This window comes from Leopardus geoffroyi, chromosome B2 (genome assembly GCF_018350155.1).
Source record: "Leopardus geoffroyi isolate Oge1 chromosome B2, O.geoffroyi_Oge1_pat1.0, whole genome shotgun sequence".
NCBI lineage: Eukaryota > Metazoa > Chordata > Mammalia > Carnivora > Felidae > Leopardus > Leopardus geoffroyi.
In genome coordinates, this window is record NC_059332.1 from 50,523,386 (window position 1) to 50,542,101 (window position 18,716).

At 42.7% G+C, this 18,716-nt stretch overlaps 2 protein-coding genes across 3 annotated transcripts in view; both read right to left on the reverse strand.

The window, feature by feature from the left end:
• Positions 1–3,489: 3,489 nt before the first annotated feature.
• Positions 3,490–10,293, reverse strand: LOC123608514 (glutathione S-transferase A2-like). Of its 2 annotated transcripts, XM_045498536.1 has the most exons (5): positions 10,276–10,293; positions 8,788–8,807; positions 6,381–6,522; positions 4,710–4,841; positions 3,490–3,842 (listed from the first exon to the last, which is right to left on the reverse strand). In XM_045498536.1, exons 1-5 carry the CDS (start codon positions 10,276–10,278, stop codon positions 3,717–3,719), a joined length of 423 nt encoding a protein of 140 aa, XP_045354492.1. In that variant the 5' UTR covers positions 10,279–10,293; the 3' UTR covers positions 3,490–3,716. The 2 variants fall into 2 exon arrangements, with proteins under 2 accessions (XP_045354492.1, XP_045354491.1); XM_045498535.1 differs by lacking the exons at positions 8,788–8,807; positions 10,276–10,293 and adding an exon at positions 6,964–7,049.
• LOC123608512 (glutathione S-transferase alpha-4-like) overlaps positions 6,381–18,716 on the reverse strand; it is a 31,284-nt gene continuing 18,948 nt past the window's right edge. Inside the window, exons 6-8 of the mRNA XM_045498532.1 lie at positions 10,276–10,328; positions 8,788–8,807; positions 6,381–6,522 (exon numbers count right to left, since the gene is read on the reverse strand). Of these exons, the coding sequence (XP_045354488.1) occupies positions 10,287–10,328 (42 nt within the window). The 3' untranslated portion in view covers positions 6,381–6,522; positions 8,788–8,807; positions 10,276–10,286. The remainder of the gene's footprint in view (positions 6,523–8,787; positions 8,808–10,275; positions 10,329–18,716) is intronic.

Consider the following 18,716-nt stretch of genomic DNA (forward strand, 5'->3'; position numbering starts at 1 on the left):
GAATGAAATTGGACTACTTTCTAACACCATTACAGAAAAATTAACTCTCAATCGATTAAAGATCTAAATGTGAGACGTGAACCAGGAAAATCCTAGAAGAGAACACAGGCAGTAGTTTCTCTGACATCAGCCTTAGCAACATTTTTCTTTCTTTTTTTTTTTTAAATTTTTTTTTTTTAACGTTTATTTTTTTTTGAGACAGAGAGAGACAGAGCATGAACGGGGGAGGGTCAGAGAGAGGGAGACACAGAATCTGAAACAGGTTCCAGGCTCTGAGCTGTCAGCACAGAGCCTGATGCAGGGCTCGAACTCGCAGACCCCGAGATCATGACCTGAGCTGAAGTCGGCCGCTTAACCAACTGAGCCACCCAGGTGCCCCGCAACATTTTTCTAAATATGTCTCATAAGGCAAGGGCACAAAAGCAAAAATAAACTGTTGGGACTGAATCAAAATAAAAAGCTTTGCACAGAACAGAAACAATCAACAAAACAAAAAAGCAACTTCCTGAATGGGAGAAGATATTTGCAAATGATATACCTGCTGAGGGGTTAATATCCAAAATATCTAAAGAACTTATTTATACAACTCAACACCCAGAAAACAAATAATATAATTTAAAAATGGGCAGAAGATATCAACAGACATTTCTCCAAAGAAGACATCCAGATGGCCAAGAGACACATGAAAACCTGCTCAACGTCACTCATCGTCAGGGAAATACAAATCAAAACCACTATGAGATATCATCTCACTCCTGTGAGAATCGCTAAAATCAAAAACACAAGAAACAATGAGTGTTGGTGAGAATGTGGAGAAAAAGGAAGCCTTGTGGTTGGTGGGAATGCAAAATAGTGCTGCCCCTGTGAAAAACACTATAGAGTTTCCTCAAAAATTAAAATTATAATTACGGTATGAGCCAGTAATTCCACTGCTGGGTATTTACTCAAGGAACATGACAGCAATGCAAAAAAAAAAAAAAAACTATATATATATATATATATATATATATATATATATATATATATATATACACACTCCAATGTTTATTGCAGCATTATTTAGAATAGCCAAGATACGGAAGCAACGCAAGTGTACCTGGACAGATAAATGGATAAAGAAGATGTGGTGTGGGGTGCCTGTGTGGCTCAGTTGATTGAGGGTCCAACTCTTGATTTGGACTCTGGTCATGATCCCAGGGTTGTGCGATCAAGCCCTGCATCAGGCTTCACACTGAGTGTGGAGCCTGCTTAAGACTCTCTCTCTCTCTCTCTCTCTCTCTCTCTCTCTCTCCCCCTCTGCCCCACTTCCCCACTCACCCTGTCTCTCTCTCTCTGCCTCTCTAAAATAAAATAAATAATTAAAGCAAAGATGTTCTGTGTATATACACAAAAAAATATTACTCAATCATAAAAAGAATGAAATTTTGTCATTTGCAACAACACAAATTGACCTAGAGAGTATAAAGCTGAGTGAAATAAGTCAGTCAGAGAAAGACAAATACCATATGATTTCACTCATCTGTGGAATATAAGAAACAAAAGTAAAAAGAGAAACAAACAAAAAAAAGCGGACTCTTAACTGTAGAGAACAAACAGATGGTGATCAGAGGGGAGGTCAGTGGGGGATTAAGAGTATGAGTAGTGTGATGAGCACTGAGTAATATATAAAATCTTTGAATCACTGTATTGTACACCTGAACCTAATATCACACTGTATGTTAATGATGCTAGAATTAAAAAAATTATAAAATAAATTTACAAAATAATTACAAAAATAAAAGCTTTCAAAAAATAAATACTCATTTAGTATAAGTATGCCCTTAATGTTGTTTGGAACATACTTAACACTAAAGAATTATTGTTTACTTGAAACTCACATTTAACTGGTATCCTGAATTTTTTCTGCTAAATCTAGAAATCCTGTTCATATGCTTTTTTCTCACTGTCACACTCCAACCAGCCTTCCTAGCCTCTGGGCCTTGGCACTTACTACTTGTTCAGTTTGGAATACTCTACCTAAAGCTACTGTATTTATCCAATGATGTTCTTTCTAACAGTATTTTGACATTATATGTTTACTATCAGTTTCCTCCATGGACTACAAACTCTTGGAAAAGAGTCTTCATCTTGTTTTCAGTCAAGCCCTCATTGCCTGGCACAGCATCGGACACATATTGGCATGTAGAGCTCAATAAATACTATGCTGTTTTAAAATAATTAAATGGAAAATTTCTAGCAAATGCAAAAGTAGAGAGAACAGAGTAATAAATCCTGATGTACTCATCCCCCTTCTTCAGCAACTGCCAACAATCTTTTTTCATCAACACCCTGTAATGGGTGGTATACCAGCCTCCTAAAAAGATAGGTCCATGTCCAAATCTCTGGAACCTGTGAATGTGATCTTATTTGGAGAAGAGGTCTTTGCAGATGTCATTAAGTTAAGGAACTTGAGATGAGATCATCATGGATGACCTAAGTGGAACCTAAATCCAATAACACATGTCCTTATAACATAAGAAAAAATACAGATACACAGAAGGTGAGGTGGTACAAAGATGGAGGCAGAGATGCAGACGATGTGGCCATGAGTCAAGAAAAGCAAGGAGTGTGAAAAGCCACCAGAAGCTGGAAGAGGCAGGGAAGGATTCTCCCCTAGAGCCGCTGGAGGAAGAGCAGCCCAGCCACAATCTTGACTCTAGACTTCTGGCCTCCCAAAGTGTGAGTTCTGTTGTTTTAAGCCTTCCCTCTGTAGTACTTTGTTAGAGCAACCATAAAAAACCACTGTATACTCCCATCTACTGTCCCCCAATATCATGGGAGTATTGTGAAGAAAACCCTAGACAGTGTATACTCCAGCTATCAAACATTTAGTACATTATCTCTAAAATGTAAACAGTTTTGGGGTGCCAGTTAAGCATCTAACTTCGGTTCTGGTCATGATTTCATGGTCTGCAGTCCTGGGTTCCAGTCCCACATTGGGGTCTGTGCTGACAACTCAGACACTGGAGCCTGCTTTGGATTTTGTGTCTCCCTCTCTCTGCCCCTCCTCTGCTGGCATTCTGTCTCTCTCTCAAAAATACATGAACACTAAAAAAAATTTTTTTAAAAAAATACAGCAAATACAAAGGAAAAGAAAGCATTTTTTGTGTTACTAAATATAGGTCACATGAAACTTTCTACTTCAATCTTTTTGACAAGGTATGTGATAGCTGTTATGACAATTTTTTTTTTTTTTTTTTTTTTTTTTTTTTTTAACGTTTATTTATTTTTGGGACAGAGAGAGACAGAGCATGAACGGGGGAGGGGCAGAGAGAGAGGGAGACACAGAATCGGAAACAGGCTCCAGGCTCTGAGCCATCAGCCCAGAGCCCGACGCGGGGCTCGAACTCACGGACCGCGAGATCGTGACCTGGCTGAAGTCGGACGCTTAACCGACTGCGCCACCCAGGCGCCCCATGACAATTTTTTAATACATCAAAGAATCCATTAAATTTTTTTCTCCCTTTATTTATTTTTAAGTCCAAGAGATGTCCTAGGGGCTGATCATGATTTGATATTTGGTAAAAACAAAATAAATTGCTTTGCAAATCTTCATGTAGATGAAATTATATACTTTTGAAAACTTTACTAGCCTCACAATCATCAGCATCTTACATCAGGTAACGCACGTCATTGTTGGAAACCCCAGATGCAAGTGCTGGCCATCCATGCCTGCTTCACTTAATCCTGAAAATCTTCCTTGCTTTTTCTAAATCTTCCTCACTGATAGGAGGCTTCCTCTGGCTGCCAGGCTGCAGAAACTTCTTCATGGGAGGGAGATTGCTGATTCTGGTCTTCAGGGCCTGCAATACACAAGGGCACAGCCTCAGACAGAGCCAGGGCCAGCCCCATCCCTGGCACAAGCCAGAGACCCTCCTAGACAAGGACCAGCTGAGTGCCCTCCATCAGCACCAGTGTGAGGCTGGGAAATGCACAGCCAGTGAGACACGAAGATGGGAGGAAGAAAAGACAGCTCGATCCCATTTTCCCCAAAGATGTCTTTCTTTCAGGCTCTATTCAGTTTCAGGTCTTCCCTATCTTCTTCCCTACATGACAATCCTGTAGCTTCATTGCTTTTGTGCAATACAGGGAAGAGGATTGTGTCTGTCAGAATCCACACACATCAAGTCTCCAAACAGACAATGAAAATGTAGGAAAATTGCCCTGGACGAGAGACAGAAAATATAGAAAGCTGAACCATGAGACCGGTCAAAACCAGGCATCCCACTGAGAGAGGGACCGAGACAGAGAGACTCTGCCCAGGGAAACATGATGTCTGCCCTTAGGAGCAGGTGCGGAGGGAAGAAATCAGAAGGCAGGAAACCTGCTCAGACAGGCACAGGAAGGAAAGAGAAGGACACAGGTGGATAAGGGAAACCCCAGAGAAACCAAGGACAAATGCCACAAAGCAATGGGGATGGGGAGACTGATGCCGAGCCCTGGGTCCTTCTCATGGTAAAGACAAAGTGTTCCTCTTGGGGAAGCATCCACCTCAGATGTTCTGGGCATGACAAGATTCTCTGCATGCCTCGACCAGCACCCAGGAGGTAATTCATGCTGGAGATGTGGGGACAGCCAAGTCCTGGGCAACGATGGGACCCGAATGTAAATGTTAGATTCTGGAGGGGGAGATGCGAGCCTTCCCTCCTGAAGGCTGTGAGAGAGATTACCTTCAGCAGAGGGAAGTTGGCCATAAGGCTGGGGTCAAGCTCTTCCACATAGTACAGAAGTTCAACCAGGTGAATGTCAGCCCTGCTCAGCCTGTTGCCAACAAGGTAGTCTTGTCCGTGGCTCTTTAACACCTGGCAGGTTTGAGGAATTACATCATGAGCACAGGCATGGTCAGGCTGGGTCCCTCTGCCCCTCCCCGCACTCTCCAACCCAACCTCCCCACCTCTGCTGCCTCACTGAGGGGGTGTTGGCTGCAGACCCTCTTCGCTGCGCTCTGACTCAGTGTGACAGCAGGTCTCTGCTGTTCTTTCCCTGCTCCTCAGCTGAAGCCCCAGCTACCGTGTCCCTGAAACGTGTGCTCCTGGGTATCCCTTTCAACTACTCTGATGTATGCAACTTTTCCTAATAAAATGTTGGGGAAATGCACAAAATTTATTAAAACATCCCAATAATATGCAAATGATAACGTGAAGAGAAAACCCCACGGCATCACCAGCTTAAGGCAATTTGGGTAAATACCCTTTCACACTGTGTACACATATAGAAACATGGATAATTGTTATGCAAAGAATATAAGACCACTTCAAATGCCATACGGTAACATGTTTTTCATTTAACTTACCATAGGGCGCTTTGATTTCAAAGTATAGGCTTGCTCAAGTGGGATGACTGTTCAGGCCTTTGTCATGTGAATGCGCCCCAACTCTCAGCACCACAAAGGTCAGGAAAGAGAGTATTTTTTTTAAGTTTACTTACTTACTTTGAGAGAGAGAGAGAGAATGTGCACGAGTGGGGGCAGGGGCAGAAAGAGAGGGAGAGAGAGAATCCCAAGCAGGCCCTGGGCTGTCAGCACAGGGCCCAGTCTCACCAACTGTGAGATCAGGACCTGGGCTGAAATCAAGAGTGGGATGCTTAACCAACTGAGTCACGCGGGTGCCCCAGCCCATAGTTTCCATTTAGCATGACTTCAGGTAGTTTGGATCTTGAAACATTCTCCTCTTACGTCCAAGGAGAAACATTAACTGAGATAAGCACTGTCTATAATGATGGAACCTTATTTCCTTAGTTTGCATGGCTGTCCTCTGAAGTGTGAGAGCCATGCCTTCGAGTAGGTCAATTCTTTTCTCCCTAACATCTCTCCATCTGTATCTTCCTCTTCATCACACTGCCCCCATCTCTGACTAGACACACCTCATCTGTCCACCCCCAAGACACTGCCACTTTCTCCCGAAGGGCAGCTGGTCTCATGTCTCCCTATCTCCCTACGCACGTTGCCACAGTATCTCCTGATGCATTGCTCTCACTGTGTTCCTTTTGGATCAAAGCCCCTATGTGGTGCTCTGTCTGCAGGACCTACTCCAATGTCCAGTGTGGCTCTCAGAGCCTTCAGCAGCCCAGGCTCTAACTATGACCATGAAAGTCTGCCAAATAGAGAATTCTCGATTGGCTCCTGGTAAGTTGAAGTCTTGCTGGAAAATTAAAACTTGGGTATCACTGGTGCAATTCTTCCTCACAGTCAGTTTTTATGAAATGCCTTGAGAGTCAGGGTGCTGCGTCAGTATTCAGGAAGGCTCACTGGAAGTGAAGGTAAAGGTTCAAGGGATGCCAGCCACTGTCTTTCTTTGTCCTCTATGTCCAGCACCCAAAGTGCTCAATGACTGTCCACTTACTTTTTCAAACACGGGGAGATAACGATCTGTTACTTTCTCTTTGATCTGGGCAATCTTGGCCTCTTTCTGATCAGGTGGACACAGAGGCAAAACGAGGATCATTTCATTCAAATCTGCCATACCTTCTGCGTACATATCTATCCTGAAAGACAAAATGACCGAATTGTCAAATGTCTTCTGCCTTGATTTTAGAGTTGAAAAATGTATGAGAATGGGGCATCAGGAGGTGGCAAAGTAATTCAGCTCCATTTGATGCATTTTTATATACCAGTCATTCAGCTCTGATTTTTACTTGATTTGAACATTTCATCCTGGAACAAGCCATCAAGGTACATATACATGTCTAAAATTGTCATTATACTCCTGACCAAATAGAGGGACAGAGTCACAGACAAATCAATGAAATCCTGCAAATACCCACTAGGACCATACCTAGGGTCTGTCACCTCTGCCATGACTTATTCTGTGCACAAATGGAGTGTGACTCTATGTGGCTATGACCTGCCCCCTAAGTGATCTCCAGAGAGAATCCCTGGAACAGCCATCTTTCCCTTCCCCTCTCATCCTGTTACACCACACAGACCTGTTTATGTGCCCAACATCAGCAGGTTTTCCAATTATTTCCCACAGCACATGGTGCCACACTCCGTCCATATGCAGTTGCCCAACTCTGGCCTTGTTTGCATTTCTCAAGTCTTCACTTAAAATATCCCCTGAAATGGTGAAATTCTTAATACAGTTTCAACCAGTGCATATTATAAGGGATCTCTTTTTCTTTTGTTTCAAACTGGCTTTTCTATCTTACTTATAAAAATACCGGTTCTGCTGAAATATATTCACATAATTGTCACCCTTTACAATGTATTTCTGTAGTTTTTAGTACATTATGAAACCATCAACACATTCTAATTCCAACATTTTTATCACCCCAAAAACAATTCTGTGCCCGTGACAGCCACGCGCCATAATCTCATCCCTCCAGCCCCAGGCAACCACTCAACTACTTTCTGTTTCTGTTGATTTAAACATGTGGACATTTAATACAATTGAAATCATACAATATGTGGCCTTTTGTGTCTGGTTTCTTTCATATGGTATGTTTTCAAAGCTCATCCTTGTTGCAGCAGGCATCAGTAATTTATTTTCTTCGTGGTTAAATAATATTCCATTGTATGGATATTCCACCTTTGGCTCATCCATCCATCGTTGATGGACATTTTATTTATTTCACCTTTGTGACTACTAAGAACAGTGCTGCTATAAATGTTTGTGAACAAGTTCTTGTGTGAATATTTTTTTTAATTCTCCTGGGTGCATATGCAGCAGTAGAATTACTGAAATATGACAACTATGTGTAATTTTTGTGTACTTGCTGAGAGTCTTTATAAGATATAAATTTCAATCATGTGGTACCATCACAACAGACAGGAGATTGCCCAGACAGCATATTGACTAAATCTGGCTGCTTCAGTCCTGTATCAAAGTGTTCAAAGTAACCGTGGCACCTTGAGGACCAGCCTCTGCTAACTTTTGTCAAATGGCCAGTTCATGTAACTGGCTGATAAGTTAGGGTCCTAGTCATTATAATTTCTGTAATTTCTGAAACTTGTAATTTCTTAATTTGTAATTTCTGAAACTTGAGAATCCAAAGGATCCTCCTTTGGATCCTTCCTTTCTCGAGCCTTATTCTCTAGACACTCAGACACTTGTCCCTTGTCTCTAGTTGTTGGCTATCCTCAGCTCCTAAGGCCTGAGTACGTGAGTCATGTTGCACCATCCTCTTGGTTTCATAGTTCATCAGTTTTGGAAACCTCTGTCATTCTGCTGTACCTCTAGACACACCCCCTTATATAACCACACTCACTTGAGCCCACGCCAAGTTTACTATTTCCTCTCCCTGGTAGGTCTCTCCTGTGCTAGACCTCAGTTATACCACCAAGGACTCTACTGCTGTTGGCCATAAAACCTGTGAGTACAGTCTTGTTCATTCAGGGAAGGAACTAGATTGTTCCTCTTAACTGTTGCTGAAAACCCAGAAAATGTACCAAACAGGGCTCTCTCCTTTATGTCTTTCCCTCAGAGGTCATATTTGGTGGCAATGTCGTTGAGAATAGCTCTGGTCTGTACCGTCTTCATTCCATCGATTTTGTTTTTTTTGTTTTTTTTTTGTTTTTTTCAACGTTTATTTATTTTTGGGACAGAGAGAGACAGAGCATGAACGGGGGAGGGGCAGAGAGAGAGGGAGACACAGAATCGGAAACAGGCTCCAGGCTCTGAGCCATCAGCCCAGAGCCTGACGCGGGGCTCGAACTCACGGGCCGCGAGATCGTGACCTGACTGAAGTCGGACACTTAACCGACTGCGCCACCCAGGCGCCCCTCCATCGATTTTGACCATTGGCACTTACTGGAACTTACAGACTTCCATCTTTTGAAAAAAAGAAAAAAAAAGCAGAGTTAAAAGTTTTATGGATTATACTCTTTTTGGATGAAAAAAAAAAGTTTGTGGAAATGACTAGAGATTTTTTAAAAAATGAAACTAAAATGACCTGCTAACACTTTAACAGAATGGCATTTTGTTTTTAGGTTCCTAGAGTCCTTGTTTTTCCTCTCAGTCTTTTACTCTTTACCCTATTATTTCATTTATCTTTTGATTTCTCATCCAGGTCCATGAGAAGTCCCACATAATTTTGTGACAATTTATCTTCATGGAGACTTTAGGAAGATGTTGGAAGAGGGCTACAAGGCTGCCAACCAGATGTCATTTCAGATGGGAAGTTCCCAAGTAAGTCTGCAACAGCACTCCAGCCCGTCCTAAAGGTTAACTTGCTTCGAGTTAATATACTCCTTCCTTGCTGACCTAAGTCCCTGGATCTGTGACAGACTGGCCACGGGCCTGGAGGAGTGAGGGATCAGACCTTTCCCAGGCTGCAGAAGCCAGTGGATTTGTTTGAAGATGCCTTGGCTTTCTGATTAACACAGCAATTTTTTTTTTTCAGCAAAATATTTTTATTTTTTAGGTCATACAAATGATTTTACTAACCTCCCTTTGTGTATCTGCTGTATTCCTCTGCAGAAATAACAGCACTCCTGTGTATTATGAAACAGGAACTAGACCCGCTCACACAACTCTGAGCAGTGAGATGACATTTGCAGCTGGCATCAAGTCTGTGCGTAATCGAGAAATGTTGCAGACCACTGCATTCCCTTTACTGACCCCCCTGAAAAATTCCTTTGGAAGCCTTGGAGTCGGCTTTTGGACAAGAGTCTGCTTCTCCCCATGTGTCCAGCCTCCTGAATAAAGCTCATATTCCTTTCCAATCAAAACCCACCTCTTGAGTATTGGCCTTTTGAATGACAGGCTTGGAGCTCATAAACAAGGCTCATGGTGTTCATGGCACTTAAATGAGTTTTGAAAGAGAGTTCTATGGAGGGGTTCCTTTCCCTGCTCTTCAAAATCTGCATTATTTGATAGGACATTAGCTTGCAATAACCCATCAGAGAAAAGAACTCACATAACTGCTGGCCTATTTCTACTCTTTTCATTCTACTGCATGTGTTTGAGAGTCTTTGCGTGGGCAGGCTATGTGGGACCCTGAACTCAGCTCACTTGGGGGCAGAAAAGCTGGAGAGTGCAAGGGGAGGGCATTCACAGGACATGGTGGGGGGGGTAGGGGGGTGGGGATAGTTCCTTTAGCAAACACTCAGAGTTCAAGCCCACCCAGCCTTGAATGAGGTGGAAGATCTGCCCAAGGAGCCCCGCGCCTTACCTTGGAGCCACTCCTCTTCCATTCCACCACCGCCAGCTCCCACCACGCTCACAAGTAGGTGTTCAAACCCTAACTTATGACTTCTACCTGATCCCCTCATCTGAGGAATTAGATATCTGGTCTTACCATTCTTTAAGTTACCCAAGTCTTCTTGGAGTTTCTATAAATTTCTCTTCAGACTGAAAAGCAGAAACAGTAAATGAGTTCTTGCTATTTCATTCCATAACATTATAGAACTTTGAAACCTGAATGGCGCTGTCTGGTACATACTATAGAGAAGGTAAGATTTCTGAGTGTGGCCAGGAATGCAGAGGAGCATGATCATGGCCATTTGGAAATTTAGATTAGACCCATTAAGACAACAGCATGGGCTGCAGCACGTAACAGCTTATTCTTGTCAGTTCAATTGACCTCCACCCGCTTGGCGATGGGGTTGTCATTGGCAATGATTAGGTTGTGACTGGGAAGGGGGATGTCATTTTGGAGGGAAGGAACTGAGGAGTCCTTCTAGTTATGAGTTTAATATCTCAGAAAAGCCAGTCTCACCACATGAGACAGACAGGACATTGCGTGTGCCCCAGTGTGGGCTATGCCACTGGGAACCATGACCAACTCAGATGTTGCCACCAGGGGCCTCTGCGGCCATTATATCACTACATTCCATTTTTTTTTTTAATTTTTTTTCAACGTTTATTCATTTTTGGGACAGAGAGAGACAGAGCATGAACGGGGGAGGGGCAGAGAGAGAGGGAGACACAGAATCGGAAACAGGCTCCAGGCTCTGAGCCATCAGCCCAGAGCCTGACGCGGGGCTCGAATTCACAGACCTCGAGATCGTGACCTGGCTGAAGTCGGACGCCTAACCAACTGGGCCACCCAGGCACCCCACTACATTCCATTTTATATTGAAAGAAAGAAAGAAAGAAAGAAAGAAAGAAAGAAAGAAAGAAAGAAAGAAAGAAAGAAAGAAAGAAAGAAAGAAAGAAAGAAAGAAAGAAAAAAAAGAAAGAAGGAAGGAAGGAAGGAAGGAAGGAAGGAAGGAAGGAAGGAAGAAAAGAAAGAAAGAAAAAAAAGAAAGAAAGAAAAACAAAAGTATCACCTGGAGAACTTGTAGAAGCACAGATCCTGGGCCTCCTTGAGGCGAGATTCTCATTTAATTGGCTCAGATGGAGTCCAGGAATTTGCACTTCTACCCAGCCTTTCCACCTCGGAGTATATACTCAAAAGAATTGAAAGCAGGGTCTTGAAGAACTACTTGTACGCCCACGTTTATAGGAACAGTATTCACAACAGCCAACAGGTGGAAGCACCCAATGTTCACTCAGAGATGAATGGACAAACAAAATATGCTGTGCACACCCAATAGAATATTGTCTAGCCTCAAAAAAGAAGGAGATTCTGACACATGCTACAGCATGGATGAACCTTGAGGACATTATGCTAAATGAAAGAAGCCAGACACCAAAAAAGGCAGGTACTGTATGATTCCATTTACATGAGATGCCTAGGGTAGCCAAATTCAGAGAGACAGTGGTTGCTCAGGGTGGGGGAGAGGAGAATGGAGAGTTGTTTCACAGGTACAGAGGTTCTGTTTTGCAAGATTAAAAGGAGTTCTGGAGATGAAAACTGGTGATGGTTACACAACAATGTGAATGTGCTTAATGCCACTCAACTGTACACTCAGAAATCAGTAAGATAGTAAAGTTTATTTATATGTATTTTGGCAATCAATCAATCAATCAATAGCATTCTAAGAAACTCCCTGATGAAAATGCGGCTGGCCAATGAACCCACACAGTGGATCAGCCTTACAAAGAGGACTCCACCAGCCATAAAAACATTGGCTCTGTATACAGATTAGCTCTTGGGGATATCAGCTTCCCTCTTTATCACTTGGTACCTTGGTGTTTGCTCTCAATAGAGCAAATCTCTTAATCTCTCTGGGTCTTTGTTTTCACATCCATAAAATGGATGAGAGCCTGGACCAGGCGATCCCTGTTTCCTTTGGACTAGGTGAGTGCATTCTTCGAATCTAAAAGTGCTTCCAGGAAAGAGCTCCAGTCAGCAGATGGAAAGACTGTGCAGTGTGGGTCTAGGACAGTCCAGACTTAGTCTACAGGGAAGAAACAAATTCTTTAGGAAAATTTGGTTCAGTCAGGTTCTGAAGGTTTTGGATCATGTTCAACACGCCTGGAATCTGACAGGTGGTCACTGGAATCTCTGATTTCAATGTTTGGTCATCTCCAGAAATGTAGAAGTTTAGTACAGAAGGAAAGCTACAAAAATGACCATGGAAGCCATCAAATTACCATTAAGGAGACTTTTATCCAACATTTTTAGAGACATATACTAAGGCAAAAGCAAACAATGGCCTCATTTGATCACTTTTTCCCATTATGTTTAAAATTCAACTTGTCTGCTCATATTACAACAGGAACAAAAAATTCCAAATTCATTTCAATGAAGCAAGTGTTTATTTCAATACATCTTCCCTCTGCTACAGCCTTCTACTTTGAACACAAACCATTTGAAACTCATCAACAATCAAGTTGCGCCTCTGTTAAAGCCCAGATGGCTTTAGGTTAAGATTAACCATCGGATCTCTGCACACCAGGTCTGAAGCACTGTGAAGAGGGCCTCTGCGCCTCCTTAGAACATGCCTGGAATTATACAGAGGGTAAAAGTGGCCTACTGGCACAGAAGGAGTGTGTTGGTAATGATGAGCAATGCAAACCTATGGAGACAAGTATCTGTGTGGACAAAAATATAGCCAGCTGAAAGCCAAAAACCACAACCAAAACCTTAAATGAGGAAAAGCAAGCAGATATAATTTTAATTTTGTTCATTTTAATTTTTAAAAATTTTAATTTTTATCTTTTTTTAATTTTAATTTTAGTTAACATGCAGTTTTTTATTAGTCTCAGGTATACAAACAGAATTCAATAATTCCATATATTACCCAGTGCTCATAGCAGATGTAACTTTTAAATCCCACCTCCTCTTTCTTATTATTGTGAAATATTGTTTCCTTAACTGCGATGAGACCCCTACACTGCATGTGCAACAGTAATGGTTGGGGCTAGGGCTTGCTGCTAATTTGACTTTAAAATCCAAGTGAACTTTCAGGGCACCTGGGTGGGTCAGTCGGTGAAGTATCTGACTCTTGATTTTGGCTCAGGCCATGACCTCACAGTTGGTCAGACTCTGTGCTCACAGCTGGAGCCTGCCTGGGATTCTTTCTCATTCTCTCTCTGCCCCTCCCCTGACTCACTCTGTCTCTCTGTGAAAATAAATAAATAAACAGTGAAAAAAAAATCTTATTAAACTTTAGAGGCAACACACTTCATAAAATTGGTACTTCTTTGCCTTTTTGATTATTCAGCCATATCAGATATACATAAAGCTTGTGTAATAAACATAGTAAAAATAACTATTGTTTGGATACAGCCATTTAGAAAAATTCAACTTCCCCTCTCACTGAGCTACCAACAGGCAAAGATCATTTGAACAGAATGTGCCTTCTTACTTCTGCTGACCTCTAGTGATGTCAACAGTAGTGCTTCAAGGAGCAAACAAAAGTGGAAATGCAAAGGTAGAAAAAGTACGAGGTGTTTGTGGAATGCATGGAATTTATAATACCCCAAATATGTTTTTGTTAGACATGCAATTTATACCACCAAAATGAGGGGTGCCTAGGTGGCTTAGTTGGTTAAGCGTCTGACTCTTGGTTCTGGCTCAGGTCATGATCTCACAGTTTATGAGTTTGAGCCCGGTGTCTGGCTCTGGGCTGCCAGAGCAGAACCTGCTTGGGATTCTCTGTCTCCCTCCCTCTCTCTCTGCCCCTCCCCCACTAGCGCTAAATAAACAAACAAACAAACAAAACATGATGAAAACTCATCCATTGGTGATGGTTAAATACTGTTTCCTCTCAAACAAAATGTTGCCACAGCTGCCCATACCAACCATATGATTATCACACTTTGCTTGTAAGCAACTTGAGTAAAGGATCTCATCCTAAATTTGCAACCCGGGAAGTGCCACAATCAGAGCTGAATTCACGGCAGCCCAGTAATGGACGCCACGTGAGGATGGCCCAGGTCTGTATGGAATTGTTCACATCTGATTCTCTGGAGTTGATACCGGAAAAGGGTAGAGACTCAAGGACAGGTGGGCCGTGCCTGCCAAGGCTCTGGTTATCAAGAGATAACTAAAGCCAACCAAGGACGTTGGGCAAGCAGATGCATTCTGTCCCGGAAAGTCTCTCTGTGGTACTGAGTTTACAGATAAGGAGACAGGCTTAGAAAGAAAACTTGCTTAGTCACGGGGTTGGCACAGCCAGCCCCAGGTCTTTCTGATGCCAAAGTCAATGCTATTTTCACCATCTGCCTCTCACCCAGAGTGGAAAGAAGGAAGCAAACCATGATCTGGGGCTTGAAAACATGAACCAAAGCCACCACCACTGGAAGCAATTGAGGGTCTGAAACCTAAAACAGGCAGCGGAGGAGGTGGGAAACCGTCAGAGCAGCCTAGTACTTTGACTCCTGCATAGTGTTGCCAGATAAAATACAGGATATATGTAACATTTGGAACATACTTATATCAAAAACCTATTCATTGCTTATCTGCAACACAAATGTAACTAGACATCTTGTATTTTTATTTGGTAAATTAGCAACCCTATTTCTGAATGCCTTTTGTATCTGGTTTGAGTTGGAGACAAGGCCTTGAGGTTGTTCTTATTAAGTAAATGTTTGATCACACCCATGGTATAGACAGCAAGTAGGGGATGAAAGGAAATAGAACATTCTCACACCTGGGAAGGATAGCATTCTACATGTGGAGCCAAGACTGTGTTTGTTTGGAAAGACAAGTATTAGTACAAGGCCATGTCAAAAACTTTAGTGAGCAGGGGCGCCTGGGTGGCTCAGTTGGTTAAGCGTCCAACTTAAGCTCAGGTCATGATCTCACAGCTCGTGAATTCGAGCCCTGCATCAGGCTCTGTGCTAACAGTTCAGAGTCTGCAGCCTGCTTCAGATTCCCTCCCTCTCTCTCTGCCCCTCCCCTGCTTGCACTCTGTCTCTCACGTCTCTCAAAAATAAAAAAAACATTAAAAAAAAAACTTCAGTGGGCACACAGATCACCCAGGATCTGGTTAAAATCCAGATTCTCACTCAGTGGGTCTTGGGTAGGGCCCAAGACTCTGCATTTCTAACATGTTTCCAGGTGCTATCTATAGTGCTAGTCTGGTTCCATACTTTAAGTAGGAAGTGTAAACCATGTAAGCTGAACGAGGAGTTCAGACACAAGTGCCCTCTACAGATGGAGCCTTCCACACTAGGATGGGGGACACAGGCACTGGGGAACAGCCACTGAAGTTCCACTGGAATCTCTGCTTCAGACACAACAGTCTAGAGTATGTCTGTTATTTTCTGCTGCTGTTACAGTCCAGCTGTGGGCTTAATTGTTTACTTTTGGCAAAAGACCTACAAGAACTGTTGACCTTGGAGGTTTTATCTCTTTTCTATCAATGGAAAGGTTTCTACAGTGGTTGGGCTGGCCTTGGGGTTTTGAGGGGTTATTTTTGTCAAAAGATGAGGAGGGTCTAATCTTTCCAAATCAAAGGAACTCCTTTCCCACAATCTCACTTTTCAAAGCTTCATTGTTTTTGACATAGGGAGCAGCACCAATTGTGGGGCCAGACCCAGAGAGGCTGGTAAGAAGCCAGCTGTACCAGGACTGAGCCAGCATCTGGGAGCAGAGAGGTTTCCCCACCCAACATCAGCAATGATGATGCTACAGAGTGTAACTCTGTTCTGGATTCCAAGGCCTCCCACCTCATATTTGGCAAACTCAAAAACAGATATTGGTTTTGGGGTTATCAGAAAAATCTCTACTTCTCCTTTCTACGTTTGGAAAGAAGGAGAAAAACTGCAATGCATCAAGGGGCTGCTATGTGCAGGCACTATGCCTAAATCTGTCACTGGATTCACACACATATAAACACACACACACACACACACACACACACACACACACACACACACATCCATGTCAAAGTAAGAGGCAGAAAGCAGCTGGTTTTTAATTTTTGTTGAATTCATTTCATTTGTGAGAATAAATATCTATCTTTAGAGTCTACAGATGGACACACTCTCCAAATCTTTTTGCTTTTGTTGATGTGGATGTCCTGATTAAACAGAAAATTTGATTTGGAAATTGGTCAGGTAGGGTATAATCTTACATGAGAAAAATACTTTGCGATTCCATTCTCTAGAAGAGACTGGGGCTGCCCGCCTATTCGAGGGGACCTGTCTCTGGAGGCATCATCCAATTTAATTTAACTCCAGCATCTCTTCTAGTCCCTTGACTCTTGTCTGCTTCTTTCACACTTGACCAGATGCTTTATGACTATATAAAGCTGTTCTCTATGATGCCTTCTGGGAATAAGAAATACAACTAAATTATAGTTTTTAATTTGGCCACAAAGACCCAAAAGGAAAAACAATCAAATTAACTAGATTCTTGAATTATTTTGCAGTTGTAAAGAGACAACAGGGGCCTTCAGACTTTGGGGAAATAGCAGCTACTTCTAGGTATGCATTACAGGCCTGTGAAGAGGTGATCCGGCTTTAAGTAGAACCTGAGAGTTCTCCACACACCCCTTTCCACTGGACTGGTTTCCCTGGTATGCACAGTCTAATAACAATGGCGGTCCTTCCTGCCCCTGCCCTTCCCCTGCTAGTGAGTCTGACAATATAAGGTGTTTTTGAAGATTAAGTAACAGATAAAAACTGCCTTGCACGAAGCTAGACACAAGGAAGGCACTCAAAGACAGTAGCCATTATGATGACTGCATCAATATAAATAGCAGAGGTTATGGGAAGAGAATTTAAAAGCACTGAGGAGAGAAAATAAAAAGTGGAGATGAGAGAGGAAAGTCAATTGCCTCCTCGAATGGCTGCTGTCTCAGGTAGTTAGAAGTCTAGACAAGAAGCCAACCTCAGTCTACCAGGCAGGTCTTGGGGGATACCACCAGGGAGAATGGGGCCACATACACCCACCACCCAGGATGCCCATAGTTAGGTACCATCACTACCAGAAAAACAAAATAGAATTGCCTCTCTGACCCCTTCTGGGGTCACTGGCCTGGTGGACCTGGCTTGTTAGAATGCTCTCACCAAGCCAAAGCATAAGAGACTGTTAAAAACTGAGAACAAACTGAGGGTTGATGGGGGGCGGGAGGGAGGAGAGGGTGGGTGATGGGTATTGAGGAGGGCACCTTTTGGGATGAGCACTGGGTGTTTTATGGAAACCAATTTGACAATAAATTTCATATATTATAAAAAAAAAAAAAAAAAGAATGCTCTCACCAGAAGGCTTGTCTGAGCAAGGGTATCCCTGCAGGACTGGGTTCCTTGATGGTATTAGAGGCCATGCAGGGAAATAAGATGAAGTAATCTCTCCCCAACCAGGGTCTGGATCTTTTTAAAGCCTTATATTATCATTTGCTCTCAACCCTGGAAAAGAAAGGCACCTTGGGCCTGGGATGGGCAGGCCTGGCTCTTACACTAGTCCTGGGAACCTGGGTCCTCTGGCTTCTCAGGGCCTCAGTTTCCTCGCTGTACAATCTCAAATGACCCTATGTCTCCTGAAAAGTTGTCTAAAGGATTAAATCACATAATGAATGTAAAGCACGTAGAAGAGAGCCTGGTCCGTAGAAAATGCCCAGTAAATGTTACTTTTCACTCATGACAGTTGTCTAAAGCAATCTCTGTGCTGTGTAGTTTCACTATGAAGGACCTTTGATCCCTGATATATCCATACCTGTTTCCTGATACCTGAAATTCCTCTTAGAAGGGACAAATTTTTTACAATTAAGTACGAGGTAGAGCATACAAATTGTGCAGAGGGAGGTTACATAAAGCTGAGAACTAGTTGTGGAGGGGAAGAGTGTTGTGGCCAGAGAAGCCAGAAAGAACAGGATCCCAGCCTGCTTCTCAGACAAAGATGGCAGCGTCTTGTATGATCATGAGCCCAGGGTCTGTGTATCAGCTCTTCAGGTCCTAAAATACAGTCGTGTAAATGTGCCTCCAGAGGTAATACAACAGGAGAAAACTTCCTTTCATGAAAAATACACAAGACAGCCTTTAAAAGAATGAAATTCTGACACATGGATGAACCTTGAAACGAAACACAAAAGGACAAATATCATATGACTCCACTTATTTGAGGTACCTAGAGTAGGCAAATTCATGGAGACAGAAAATAGAACAGTGTTTAACAGGGGCTGGCCTGATGGGGCAGGGAGGGAGGGGGGATAGGAATTTATTATTTAATGGGTATACAGTTTCAGTTTGGCATGATGAAAATTTTTTTAAAATTATTTTTATGTTTATTTATTCATTCTGAGAGAGAGAAAGAAAGAAGAAAGCACAAGCAGGGGAGGGGCACAGAGAAGGAGAGACAGAATCCCAAGCAGGTTCTGCACTGTCAGAGCAGACCCCGATGCAAGGCTCAAACTCATAAACTGTGAGATCAGGACCTGAGCTGAGATCAAGAGTCAGATG